Genomic DNA, 12,721 nt, shown 5'->3' on the forward strand with positions numbered 1-12,721 from the left:
CAGCCAAACCCCGTGGAGCAGCGTTACATGGAGCTCCTTGCGTTGCGTGATGATTATATCAGGAGACTTGAAGAGCTTCAGATCACAAATAATTCTAAGATATCCAATTCATCAGCCTCATCAACATCTCCCTCACAAATGGTGTCCCAAGTACAAACACATTTTTGAAGAAAATGCTGGCTTCTTTCTATACTGTAATAGCAAGTGGTGCTTAACATAATCTATAGCATAAAGAGGAATATTCTAATGCCTTACACTAGACTGTCCTAACACAAATTATTTTAGACTGTCTTCATTTGAGGAGGACTTCAAAACAAACAAACCCAACTCTTCGATTACGTGCCTTTCAGAACCTGTGGACTGGGAACATTATTAATCAACTCATAGCTATGGAGGGCTTTAAGAGCTATTTTGGTAGGTCTGGTACAATTGAAATGAAATTGATTTATTATTTTCATAAGAATGCTTTAATTTATTACATTTTAGGTCATGTTTCTTTAAGGAAATTTGTGCTCAGTCTTACGTGTCATGAATAAACATAATAATGGCAATAGGAATACTGATGTTCTATAGAATTAGGTATGTCTGTATTCCTGTTAGGAATACATTCATGGAGTTCAGGAGAGAAAAATAAATTCTATTGCAAGATGTCAGAGAGAAGTGTTGAAACTTTCTGATTACCCAAAAATTCCAAATTTTCCTTTTTTTAAATAAACAGAAATATGGAAGGCGTTTCACTGATATGCTTCTAAATAAAAAATTCAAATAGCTCAGTAGGTATCAAAATAAAAGAAACTTTTTTATTGTAAATTGATTTTAGTTTTTTTAAAAACAAAGTTGTACTGGTTTCTGAGAAGTTCTGTTTGGGCTAGCTAGTTCAGCACTAAAATACAGTACAAATTATCACTATCTTGGATTATTACAGAATTAAATGTTTCCAAAAGAAGGTTTATAAAATGAAAAACAGAACCACAGAGACATTTCTTAAATATCCAGCAATAGCCATAGTATTAAAGCTTTTGTTTGTCTTCTAAACATAAATGTGCCTGTTCAAAGGAGCTTTTATACCAAAGTAGACAAAAATTCTCAGTTATAAATAATTTTGAAAACTTGTACATTTATACTTTACTGTTTAATTTAACTCCTGTTCAGCAAATTTATTCTAAAGTATTTAAGGGGCTTCAGTATCCAAGATTTGCATATAGTGTGTGCACTTATATTGAACATTCAAGTGAGTTCTAGTTTCAAGCCTGCCTTTCAGAGGCTTTTTATGAATCTTTAATTTGTTCCTTTCGGGTAATTTTTAAATAGTTGCAAGCATTTCTTATGACAGAACAAACTTTGCTCTTGATATTTAATTAAAATTTTGCATATTCTCAGAAGTTTAATGATATTCAAGCAATCCAGGAAATACTACACGTCAGAATCTGTAAAGGACTTAATATTGTTATTTTAAAGGAGATATTTTGATGCTTCAGGTTTCTGTCATTGTAAATTATTGTACATGTGGTGAGTTTTGATCTGCAAGATATAATAGGATTATATATAAATTAAGTTTTGTGTAAGTGTATATAATATAGTTTATTAGAAATTCTGCAAGTTTATAAAGTGTAAATATTTTGTATATGAAAACTAAATTTAAAGGTATAGTTGCATAAAATAAGTCAAAATTTAGAGGACATTGAATATTTAAAACAGTATTTTTTTCAAAGGAATAAAAATATACCGCCTCTGGATTTAATTCAGTATATGCACTGAGTTGTACTATGTTTTCAGGGAAGTTCAGAGCATACAGCATGTGTGTTCTAAATATGCAGAATTATATGACTTTTGTCCTCTAAATTACATTCTCCCATCTATGCTCCTCCAGTATGTGTATCCAAAATAACAATGTTGTCCCCCAATCTTGACTTGTTAAGATTCATTACATCAGATAAATGAAGAAGGATACTCAGTTGTTCATGATGTATTTTACGTTTTGAAAGCTATGCATACTCTGGTATATTTGCCTTCTACTTACTTGTGGTTTATTTAAAGAAAAAAGAGCTATTTTTATTAGAATATTTAAAATGTCTGTATTTGAGTTTAACATATTGGTGACATCTCTGAGCTGTGTGAAAAAGTTCTGAAAATTGAATAGTTTTTACTGTGTAAACACTACATGATAACCGGTTACATTTGGGAAAGTATAATGGAAAGGATCGTTTTGCACTTACTTCATTACATATTACTTTGTTCATATTACTCTTCAGCTGAATTTGTCTTTGAAGCTCTCTAACATGGCTCTATGCGGGCTTGGAATTATTCAAGTCAGCAGATAAGATACATGTTTGAGTTGTTTTTACATATGAGACCAACATAAAGGTGATTTTAATCCAGTATTTTCTGGAAAATACTACTTGTGAATGTAGGCATACAAACTTATCAATGCTAGCAGAACATCTTTCTCCTTCCCCTTTAACTGGGTGCTCTGGGCTGTTGTTCTGCACAGATCTCTTGTCCTCTGTGCACACTCTTCCCTGCCAGGAGCACACCTGGGGAAGCTTCTGAGGTCGTGAAGACGAGACTTGCAGGCGCTGAGTGCCTTTTCTAGGAGGGGTGAAAAAGCAGAGCTGGGGTGTCAGCATCATCAGCAATGAATGCCCTGTATCCCCTAAGAAATGTCAGTCTTGGAATGCTAGTTTAGGTTTTTGTATTCTTCCTTCCACGGACATGAGGAGAATAAGCTAAGTTTTGTGCTGGGCTTCTGTTACTTATATAGAAAGATTTTTGTTGAATGCCTTCTTTATTTGCTCATGCCTTACCCTTCCCCCCAGCATCAGTTATGGCTGTACCTAAGACATGACTTGTGTGCTACCTCCTTTTGATGTATTGTTAACCTCTGCCTTGAGTTCGGGTGTTGTGTCGCAGCGAGCATTCTGTCATGCATGAGAAAACATGATCTGTAACAGCGCAGGATCTCCTCAGTACTGCCGCTTCCTCACTAACCATGTCGGCCGCTCTCCTTGGATGCCGCGGGACTGCTCTGGAGCCGGGCCCTACGTATCAGGCCTTGGGTCGGGGAGCAGTGAACATCATCTGTCTGCCGTGTATGTGCGGGGAGGGGAAAATAAAGATGTCAGTGCTGAACTCTCTGCCTCCGACAGCCCTTTTGCTGGCGCGTCTCCGTGCTGGGGCGGGAATGGGCGGCGGGCGGGAGCTGCCCTCCCTGGGCCCGGCCCTCCCTGGGCCCGGCCTGGCCCCGCCGCCCGCCCACGCGGCGCGGAGGCCTCTGGGAAGGCGCCGCCGCCAGGTGACAGCCCTCGGCGCGGCCGGGGCCCCAGCGGGCTGGGCTGTGGCGGCCGGGCCGGGGCGCCGCGGAGAGGCGGGAGACCGCCCGCCATCCCGGCGGCGCGGCCGGAACCATGGAGCGAGCGGCGGCGGCGGCAGGGCCGGCGGTGGAGGGCGGCGGCGTGAGCCGGCGAGCCGTGCGGGCGGGGGGCGGCGCGGCGGCGGGCGCGGGGTCGCGGCAGCCCAGCACCGAGACCCTGGACAGGTGAGCGGGGCCGGCGGCCGGGGACGGCTCCGGGCGGAGCGGGCGCTGGGAGAGGGGGCCCCGCGGCCTGTGGGGCCGGCCGGGGGAGGCGGCGGGCGCCCCTCGGCCGAGCGCGGTCCCCCGGCCTCAGGGCGGCCTCCCCACACCCCTCCGGCCCGAGAAGCTGCATCTGAAGGCGGCTGCTGTGCAGCGGCGGATGGTCCGCGGCGGGAACCGGCTGTTGTCAAAGTTTCCTACTGCGCTTGCCGTGTGCCGGCAGTGCCGCCGCCCGCTTGGCCGAGGCTGAGGCGGCCGCGGGGCTTTGGCCCGGGGGTTGGGGCAGCGTCCTGCAAACCTGAGCTGAGACCGCGAGCTGAGCTCCGGTGTCTCTTGCCGATTGGTTTGGGGTTGTTCTTTTTTTTTTCCCGTGCTCGTATTTAATCTGCAGAGGGGGGACTGTCCCCAGGCACCGCTGTGCCCCCTCGCTGTGCGGTGAGTGCCGGAATGCTGTCTGTGTGTGCGCTGTGTCCCTGGTTGTGTCTCTAAGTGTGTGCGGTGGGTCCGCAGCGTCTCACCAGAGCGGTGCCAAGTGGGACCACATCTCCTCTGGCGACTTCACTCAGAAGTTTCCAGCCGAAGGTGGGCCTCAGAACTGAGCTTAAAAATCCTTTAACATGGAGTAGAAGTGAATGGAAATCTCACCCTGATGAAAACTAAATAAAAAAGAATATTTAAAAGCAGTGCTAGGTTCCAGTCTCTGTATTCTCTCTTTTTTCTCTTAGTAGAAACCTGGGGGTTTACATCGTTCTAGTGAGGATGGAAATCAAATGTCCATTTTCTGTCATAAAAACATACACCTTTGTATTCCTTATTAATACACTTTCTTATCCTAATTTTCATCTTCCTTTCTTCTGATCTTGCTCTTTCCTGGGCCAGTTATATGTCCATTTGTCATAGAGTTCACTTACTTGCCAGTATGGTTGTACCAGGCCAGTCTAATGTGCATGACTGCAGATGAGATGGAATGCAAAGGCAGTCAGTATTGCTGTGTGTCCCACTGGTGCATGGGAGAAGGCACTTTGTTGTGATCAGTGTTCTGTGGAACACTGACACATCCCCTACACTGCTCTCAGGGGATGGTCCTGCATTCATATTCGTTTTCCTGCTGTTATTAGCTCTGTTGATGTAGTGATTCCTTGTGAAGATAAGCCATAGAAAAATAAATCCCCTTCTTAATTAACAAGTGAGTGCTTATTTGAAAACAAACTTAGGCAAGCCCTAAAGAGCTACACTGGAAATTAAAGAGATGTGAGAGAAGGAGAAATAAATGAGGTAAGAAAAGGGTTTCTGTAGGATTTAGGTGTTGGGCTCTTTTGCAGAACTTAAGTGAGGAGTTCTCTAAGTAAATCTGGGTTGAAGTTCAGCACTAACCTGGGAGTTGTCTTTGTTGTTCAAGCAAGACTATCACAGATGTGTTTTACTTGCAAAACAAGATTGTGAGATCTAGTCTTGTGCAGAATGTACAGGTGAGGAGAAAGCTATTAAAATTTATCAGAAAAAATTTGAAAGATCTTCCATTTCAGTTGTGACATTGTTGCATGGATCTGTGCCTTACACCTAGCTATAGTGGCAGAGTTAATGTGAGGAAAGACCTCTTTTTGAGTAGGAATTGATCATCCAAGGCTGTTACCCCACCCTCTTAATGTCCGAGGTGTGGTGCACCTGCTGGGTATATGTAAGTATATTCACTTCAATGTCATGGAGCATTCATAGAATCCAAAGCTACTTTATGAATTAACTAAAACAAAAAAAAAACATTTTCTTTCTGTATTTGACTTCTGAATAAGCATTCAGTCTGAATAAGCATTCAAGATAAGCACAGCTGAATTTGAAGGAAAGAGGCAGTTATCTAAGATACCACCTGAGGCTGCGGTAACACTCGGGGAACAGTTCCCTCTGGCATTCCCAGTTTTTCCTTGGATACCAACCAGTGTGTGTTGAAGCAGAGTGTTGAGTGCACTTAAGACTGTCATTGCTTCTCCCTCCCTGTACTGCATTAATTGTGAGCAGCACTGGTTCAGGGGACTATTCTGAAATTGCATCACCTGGGCTTTAGTGCGTTTCAGGTGCTTTGGGGTTCTTGTAAACACCCTGTGCTGTACATTTCAGTGCTGTGGCATGTGAAAGCCCAGCCTGAAGATTATCCAGGGTTATTTCATGAATTGGAAAAAACTGCAGCTAACTAGAAGTTGCCCTTTAGAAAACATGTATTTTCAACATTTAATATAGAATACAATATTAGCATAGTTTGAATTTTTTAATACTAGCATGAAGTAACTCAATTCTAAGGATTTACAGAACGATTAGGACATATTAATAAGGACAGTATAGGGAGTTCCCTATTACTTGGCCAAACTCATTCCATGGATGGCTTTAAGTAAAAAGCATGTGAATGGTAAAAATTGCACTGGAGAAGGAACAGAACATTTTCTAGGTTCTTAGGACCCTAACCTCACTTTTAACCTCCTGACAGCTCTGTGTCTCTGACATGATCTAGTAAAATTCTTTTATGTAATTTGATCAATAAAACGGTTGCGTTCTGCCCACAAAGTAAACTAAATTTTATTATGTTAGTGATCATTTACATTGTTGCTTTCTGGATCTGTGCTGTTCAAAATACACATTTTGAATTACTGATAAATAATTTGAAATTTCTGGTTTTGTAGCCCGACTGGATCCCACGTGGAATGGTGTAAACAGCTGATAGCTGCAACCATTTCGAGTCAGATTTCAGGGTCTGTCCCTTCAGAGGGTGTGTCCAGAGACTACAGGGTAAGTGACTTGAGGAATGCATTGATTTGTTTTAAGATACAAGAGTAGAAGATGGGGAAGGTCCTTTCTATCTTGGTTAGCTGATGGTAAGTACTTGAGCGATCACTGAGTGTTTCAGAACTAGAAACATCTCGTTATGCATAGAAGTCTCTTGAATTTGCTTCCTGTTTTCCTCCATATTTATAATTGTGCCATTGAAGTCTACAGAATAAAAATAAACAGAAAAGTGAATGGAAATTTTAAAAGTCAATGTTTTGAATAAAACATCAAAAGTGAGTTGTCTTTTCTTTTGATTACTATATAAAATAATTAGGAAAGTAGATTATAGTTACAGGTTGAAATGGTTTCTAGTGTGTGTTATTCAGAGTACAGAATTGAACTCCTCAGATTCCACAAAAAAATGAATGTCTTTGCTACTGTGCTGGGAACATAACTGAGTATAATTTTTTATGGGGTTTCTCCAGAGACACAGAATTTAACATCAGACAAACAAGTCACCTTTTTCATTCCCTCCCAGCAACATTTTTGTCACTAAGGTAATGACTGCACAGTATGGTTTCTCTGAGTTCCACTGTGCTTTTGTGCCCCTGTTCTTTCACGTTGACTGGCTGTTCCCTTCATGCAGCCACTCAGCTCAGCTGTCAAGAATGGAGCATGGGCAGTTTTTCTCCTCTCACAACGTGACAAAAGTTACCCATGTTTCAATTCCCTTTAAGAAGCCCAACTTGCTGCTGTCTAGATCCCTTTTTCTTCCTAGATTAGTAACAATTTTATTGTCTTCATAGAGAGTGGCCACAGGAAGGTTTTTATCTCTTTTTCTTGTTTTCTTTTAACTAGATTTTAATTCACATATGTTCTGTGATTACAAAGTATGTTGTCTGGAAACAGCATATTTTACATTGAGTGACAGCAGGTAAGATTCAGCCTGAGTCTGACATGAGTCCACAAAAGGTTTTTGGCTGTAGTGTGTTTAAAAGTTCAACCTCAACAGAGCTTCACACTGTTGGCACAGTCAGCAGTTTGTAAAGAGTAGCTCTCCCATACTACAGCAGCTGAATTGCAAAAGCTTCCTTCAGGTCAAGGCCATCATTTTTGGTAAAACACTGTGGGAAACCTTGCATTTCATCTGTTGATGATGTATTTGCCAAGGATTTCATTTTAGTAAAATCCATGTGTGTAAGCTTGGTGTTCAGTTTATCTCTGAGTAAAATGCATTCCTCTGGAATGAAGAGCACTGTTTAATTTTGAATAGCTTCCATCTCTATACCAAACTCATCTCAGGTATTATCTAACAGGAATAAATCTTAAAATTCTACTTCATTCTCTATCTCTGAGAAATGAAAGAAAAGGATTTAAGCCTGATGGTTTAAATTAAGAATATTTGTGGGTAAATTGTATTTGGCATCATTGCATTGCTGTGATTTGAAATCCCATATTTCAAATAATTCCATCATGTATATAACATGATGGAATTTTTTATAGTTTCTTACTCAGTACCACTAACAGGTTGTGTTTGTTCATTATTATTGTGGAATCCACACATGAAAAGGCAATGCCCATATGATAGCTCAGTTTTCCTTTGAGACATGTTTCTCTTTTGATGCATTTCCTGGGTCTTCATTACCTTTGGTTACCTCGAATTGCTGCATTTAGAGACTGTCTTACAACTCAGAGCCTTGAGATCGGGCCAGATGGGTGTGTTTTCTTCTGGAGCTGGTCGGGCAGTTCTGTTAGTTTGTGCTGGATTTACCAGGAACTCGTTACTTTATTCTTTCTTTTTTATTGTTTAAATTAATATGCTTGGAAAACCAGGTAAATATATTGATTCTTCTATCTAACAGCATTACTCATGTTACTCTTATGTGATTTACCTTGCCAGGGAGGAGGGGAAGCAAAGGGGCCGCTAATGGAATGGTCAGAACTGGAGAGCACTGGGGGAGCTCTTGCTTGCTGAACCCTACAGCAGCAGTGATCTCAGTCTGAGTTGAGTTCTGCTCTGTGTGTCTTCTCTGACACATGCTCTGCCTGCAGAGTGTTCTTGAATGAGGGGCTCATATAAATGAAAATGGCTCAGATTGCTGACTACAAACACCTTCAGAAGTTGAGAAGACTTGTCTTTTTCTGAAAGGTCCGGTGCCTCTCCTTCATGGTTGTTAGTGCAGGCTTATTGTCTTCTACCTAGAAGGATTACCAGGCTCTTTCTTCTCTTTTAACAATAGCACAGTGTAGCGGGATAAAAGGGTGACGAGGAATGAATGTTTCCAAAGAGCTTGGAATTTGTTACATCACTAAAATGAAGTGGCTGAAATTTTTTTTTAGACCAAAACAATTCTGCAAATGAGAGTTACTAGTTCTGCATAGTTTTGTTTTGTTCTTTCAAAATCCATCTATAATTAAAATGTTTGGGAGTCGAGTTCTTTCGAAAATCTGGTGAAATAAGTTATAGTATCTTTAACAAATCAAATCCATGTGTTTCATTGGATATATTTTATATTTTAACTAACAGGTGTACAGGAGGCCAGTTATACGGGTAAGATTACCTTTGGCTAGCAGTGAACAGCCTCCTACCTGTGTGTCTCTTGTGCCGTGTGAGATCTTGGTGTGTCAAGCGTTCTTTACCTCATTAATGGGTTTTATGAACCAGTCAGACCATTTTGCTATGCAGTGCAACAGCTTCTTTGCCACAAAAATGCTTTATATATATTACAATGTTTTCATGAGCAATGAAAGTCAGTATGTAAGAGAGCAATATTTTAAAATTATGTTATGAATGTGCAATACTAACTTCAGTTTTGTTACATTAGTTTTGACAGAATGGATGCTTGCAATTCAGGTTTACGTGCTTCAGACTGCAAAGTACTGTGTTAGCAGCTCTAACATGTCTGTGCTAAAGAATACCAGTGGTAAAAGCATTATGTCTGTGTCTGTCCTATTTAAGTAAGTTCCAAATTCATGCTTGCCTTGGTTGGTACTTGTTTTAAATTAGTTTTAACCAAGCTGTAATAGGATTGAGAGTTAGGTTTGAAGTTAGGCTCTAGTGCAATGACCTACATCTTTTTAATGATAATTTTGAGTCTAGGACTTGCCCATTGTTCATTGAAGATTAAAAGGGCATGCCTTGTTTTCTTGCCCTTCTCTCTTAGTAACATTTATGGAGTGAGAAATGATCTGGATGGTGTTCTGACATTGTTCATGAAATGCGTCCAACACTTATTCAAACAAAGACCTCTTGTTCAGTCTGAAACCAAGAGATGAAGTCTGAATGGTTTCTTTTTCTCATCTGTTGTTTACCTATTTAAAAATGATGTGTTTAGTCCAATCATACAAATCCACAAATTGATCTTAGTTTTTCTTTTGAATAGATAGCACTTCAAGTAATTGCTTTGAGTTGAGTTACAGAAACTGGTTTTGTTCAGTTGTTCCCAGTTCTGTGTAAAGGCTTTGATATTTGAATGGTCTGCTCTGCCTCTTTTGTCTTTCATATATTTAATTTTTTTTTTGGTGTATTCACTCATTGTCCTGCTGGTTTTCTTCCAGAGATCACAATGTCTACTTTTCTTTAATTTCAGAAACAACATAATTATGATCTGAAATTTAAGTATTTCCTAGATGACAGAATTCTACCCATACCTAAATGTTAGTAACATTATAACTTTATAACTTGAAAAGGCTTTTTAAGTACTTACAACTTTTTTAACTCATGTAGAGTTCAAATTATCTGAAGATATCTGAAGTTTTCCTTCTAAGCTGTTTCTTGAGGGTTCTGTGGAAATACTGTAAAAAGAAAAATTGACTTCTAACAAACACTTGTAAATTTAGACTGAAGCTGGTTTTACAGTCTGACCAAGTGAGAAGTTCTTTGCATTTGAACTGGGAGTAGTAGATTGTCATGAGCACAACTTCTCTCCAGTTGTTAAAGAAAGAAGACGGAAGAACATTTTTGGCTGAACATGTTAAAATAATTCCTTCAGCTGACCCGATGACATTTGTGCTTCTCTCTAGTGTGCAAAAGGACCTTATGTTTAGTAAAGAAATTGAACTAATGTTCAGGATTTGCTGCCAATGATGCAAAAATAAATTACCATGAAAATGTGAATTGTTTGCATATTTTGCTATGAGTAGTAATTTTAGATTCTGTAAAGTTACTGGCCAAGTTTCAAACAACAAAATAGAAGTTGCTAGAAAAATATGTAAAACTGTAAGATTGAGAGTTCAATTACAACATGTTTTACACAGCAAAGTTTTTTTAAAGTGTCTAGATACTTTTATTTGATGTCAACCTATTTTTTTTTATGTGAAAGATTGCATGAGTTTTCCATAATGCTGCCATTGCAAGTTGTACTCAATTTCTTCTATTGATAAGCATGTGGCATACTGAAATTAATTTTCTTCATTGTAAGGTTATTTGTCTTAAAAAGACAGTACATACTTTTATGTTCTTATCTATCAGCACTGACTCTTTTGTGAAAAAGGGAGTAAATTTTTCATTTTGTGTTGTGCCAAGTAACATTCAAGGGATAGTGCTAATAGCTTGGATTCCCTTCTGGGGAAAGTAGTTTGTGCCAGGAGTAGAAGACTTTGGAAAGCTAAACTGGAGTTAAAGTATATGCTGTCTTTTAAAGGAAATTTTAAAAAGGGAAACAAAAAAAAATATAAGATTCCGTCCTTTCACCTGTTTGCAATTTTTTTGCTGTTACTTCTCTCTTGCCCTACTGCTGCCTCGTGCAAAGCAGGAGATTCAGGATGGACACAATGGCTATCATTCTGAAGCAGAACCTGATCAGGTGGCAAGTTTTACTCATCTTTCATTCATTAACTATGTAGCAAGGTACTATAAAGTAGTACTCATACAGTGCATACAAATCTTACTTTTCTCACTCAAGAGAAGCCCTAGAAAGCATTTAGTGTGTAATTGGCTATGTGCCAGGCAGAGTTCTCTTGTAAGGTCATGTAGTCTAAAATATAATACTGAACATAAGCCCCATCTAACAGAGCACATCCACCCTCAGTTTGTAAGCACTGGCCATTTCTCTGCACATTATTTTTTGTGATTGGGTGCTGAATGTAAAATTCCAAAATTTTCCAAGGAAATCGGAAGCCAGAGATCAGATGAAATATTTTTAGAAATTATTTATTAGTGAGAGCTTGGGGTAGTCTGTGTGGAAGCAGAGAGATCCTGCCAATTATTTCTGTGTGGATCAGAGCTGCAATAGAAGGGGAGGATTAATTGTTTGTTGTAACAAGTTTCCCCATTATATTTATTCGGGATGTAAAAAATTGAGACCCTAATATCTCATCATTTTGACCTGAGACAGATCACTTTCTTACATGGTCCTTAACAGGCCCACAAACTGTTTTATGCTTTATTACAATCATCAGTGCATTGTAAATCTCAACTGCCAACAAAGGACCCTAAGAATCCATCGTGTATCATTCAGCAATGAAGCCATTTACCTTAATGAAAATTTATTAAACTAACTCTTACTTTAAAATTGCTAATTGTTCTTCTATATTTTGTTATTACTTCATTCTTAATCTGACCATCTGGATCCAAAATTCCTATAGTGACCCTATTCCATAACCTGTGGCACTCTTAGTAAGGTATTGATTGAAATAGAGCTTCGTGGGGTGCTTTCTGCTATCAAAATCACAAAGTTAAAACGTTAAATAAATAAAGTTTCTGCCACATAATTCTCTCAAATTAAAATACTAAAATATTAAATAAGCAGCGTTAGAATTAAAAAAAAAAAAAAGAGCTTTAAAATGTTCTCAAATAGATAAAATACCCCAAATAATACTTGCATTCAGCAAAACTAACAAATTATTAATTACTAATTTGGGCTGATCTTACTGTTCATATTTTTGTATGCTGTATATAGCTAGCATGTAAAACTAATTGTTGCATGAATGCTTCTTACTAATATGTTACTAACATGTATTTCTGTGTTAAATTTATAATTCTTAGTTTTGTGTTTGGTTGTTTTTTTGTTTTTTTCTTTTACTGTGGTACTGTTTAGTACAGTTGTGTGATTTTAAAAAAGACATATTTGTGTTCCAGTAATCTGGTAATAAAAGCACTTTGCATCGAAATATATCGATGTGGTACAGATGGAGAGTGAGATTTACTCATGATTTTGGATTTTTGCCAGGCACTGCGGGATGGAAACAAACTGGCACAGATGGAAGAGGCTCCACTTTTTCCTGGAGAATCAATCAAAGTTATCGGTAAGTGTACCACTGAGTGCTGCACTGAATACTATTAAATTGCTGCTTTATTTAAAAACAGAATATTACTTCCTTATGACCTTTGTTATTTAATTCAATGCCACTTAATATTAGATGTGGATTTCTTTTCTTTGTCTTGTAAGTCCAAGT

General features: G+C 39.1%; 2 protein-coding genes across 5 annotated transcripts in view; both read left to right on the plus strand.

Moving 5' to 3' along the window:
• The window catches only part of MTM1 (myotubularin 1), a 42,544-nt gene extending 39,415 nt beyond the window's left edge, over window positions 1-3,129 (plus strand). Inside the window, exon 16 of one of the 2 annotated variants that reach the window (XM_053990009.1) lies at window positions 1-3,129. In XM_053990009.1, the coding sequence (XP_053845984.1) occupies window positions 1-168 (168 nt within the window). In that variant the 3' untranslated portion in view covers window positions 169-3,129. The other variant, XM_053990010.1, reaches the window with a different exon arrangement.
• A 308-nt stretch (window positions 3,130-3,437) lies between these two features.
• The window catches only part of MTMR1 (myotubularin related protein 1), a 38,920-nt gene continuing 29,636 nt past the window's right edge, over window positions 3,438-12,721 (plus strand). The window contains exons 1-4 of one of the 3 annotated variants that reach the window (XM_053989992.1): window positions 3,438-3,535; window positions 6,241-6,346; window positions 8,853-8,876; window positions 12,496-12,571. In XM_053989992.1, coding sequence (XP_053845967.1) covers window positions 12,526-12,571 — 46 coding nt within the window. In that variant the 5' untranslated portion in view covers window positions 3,438-3,535; window positions 6,241-6,346; window positions 8,853-8,876; window positions 12,496-12,525. Of the gene's footprint in view, window positions 3,536-6,240; window positions 6,347-8,852; window positions 8,877-11,079; window positions 11,131-12,495; window positions 12,572-12,721 lie in introns of all 3 variants that reach the window. The other 2 variants (XM_053989991.1, XM_053989993.1) reach the window with 2 other exon arrangements.

This window comes from Vidua macroura, chromosome 14 (assembly GCF_024509145.1).
Source record: "Vidua macroura isolate BioBank_ID:100142 chromosome 14, ASM2450914v1, whole genome shotgun sequence".
Taxonomy (NCBI): Eukaryota; Metazoa; Chordata; class Aves; order Passeriformes; family Viduidae; genus Vidua; species Vidua macroura.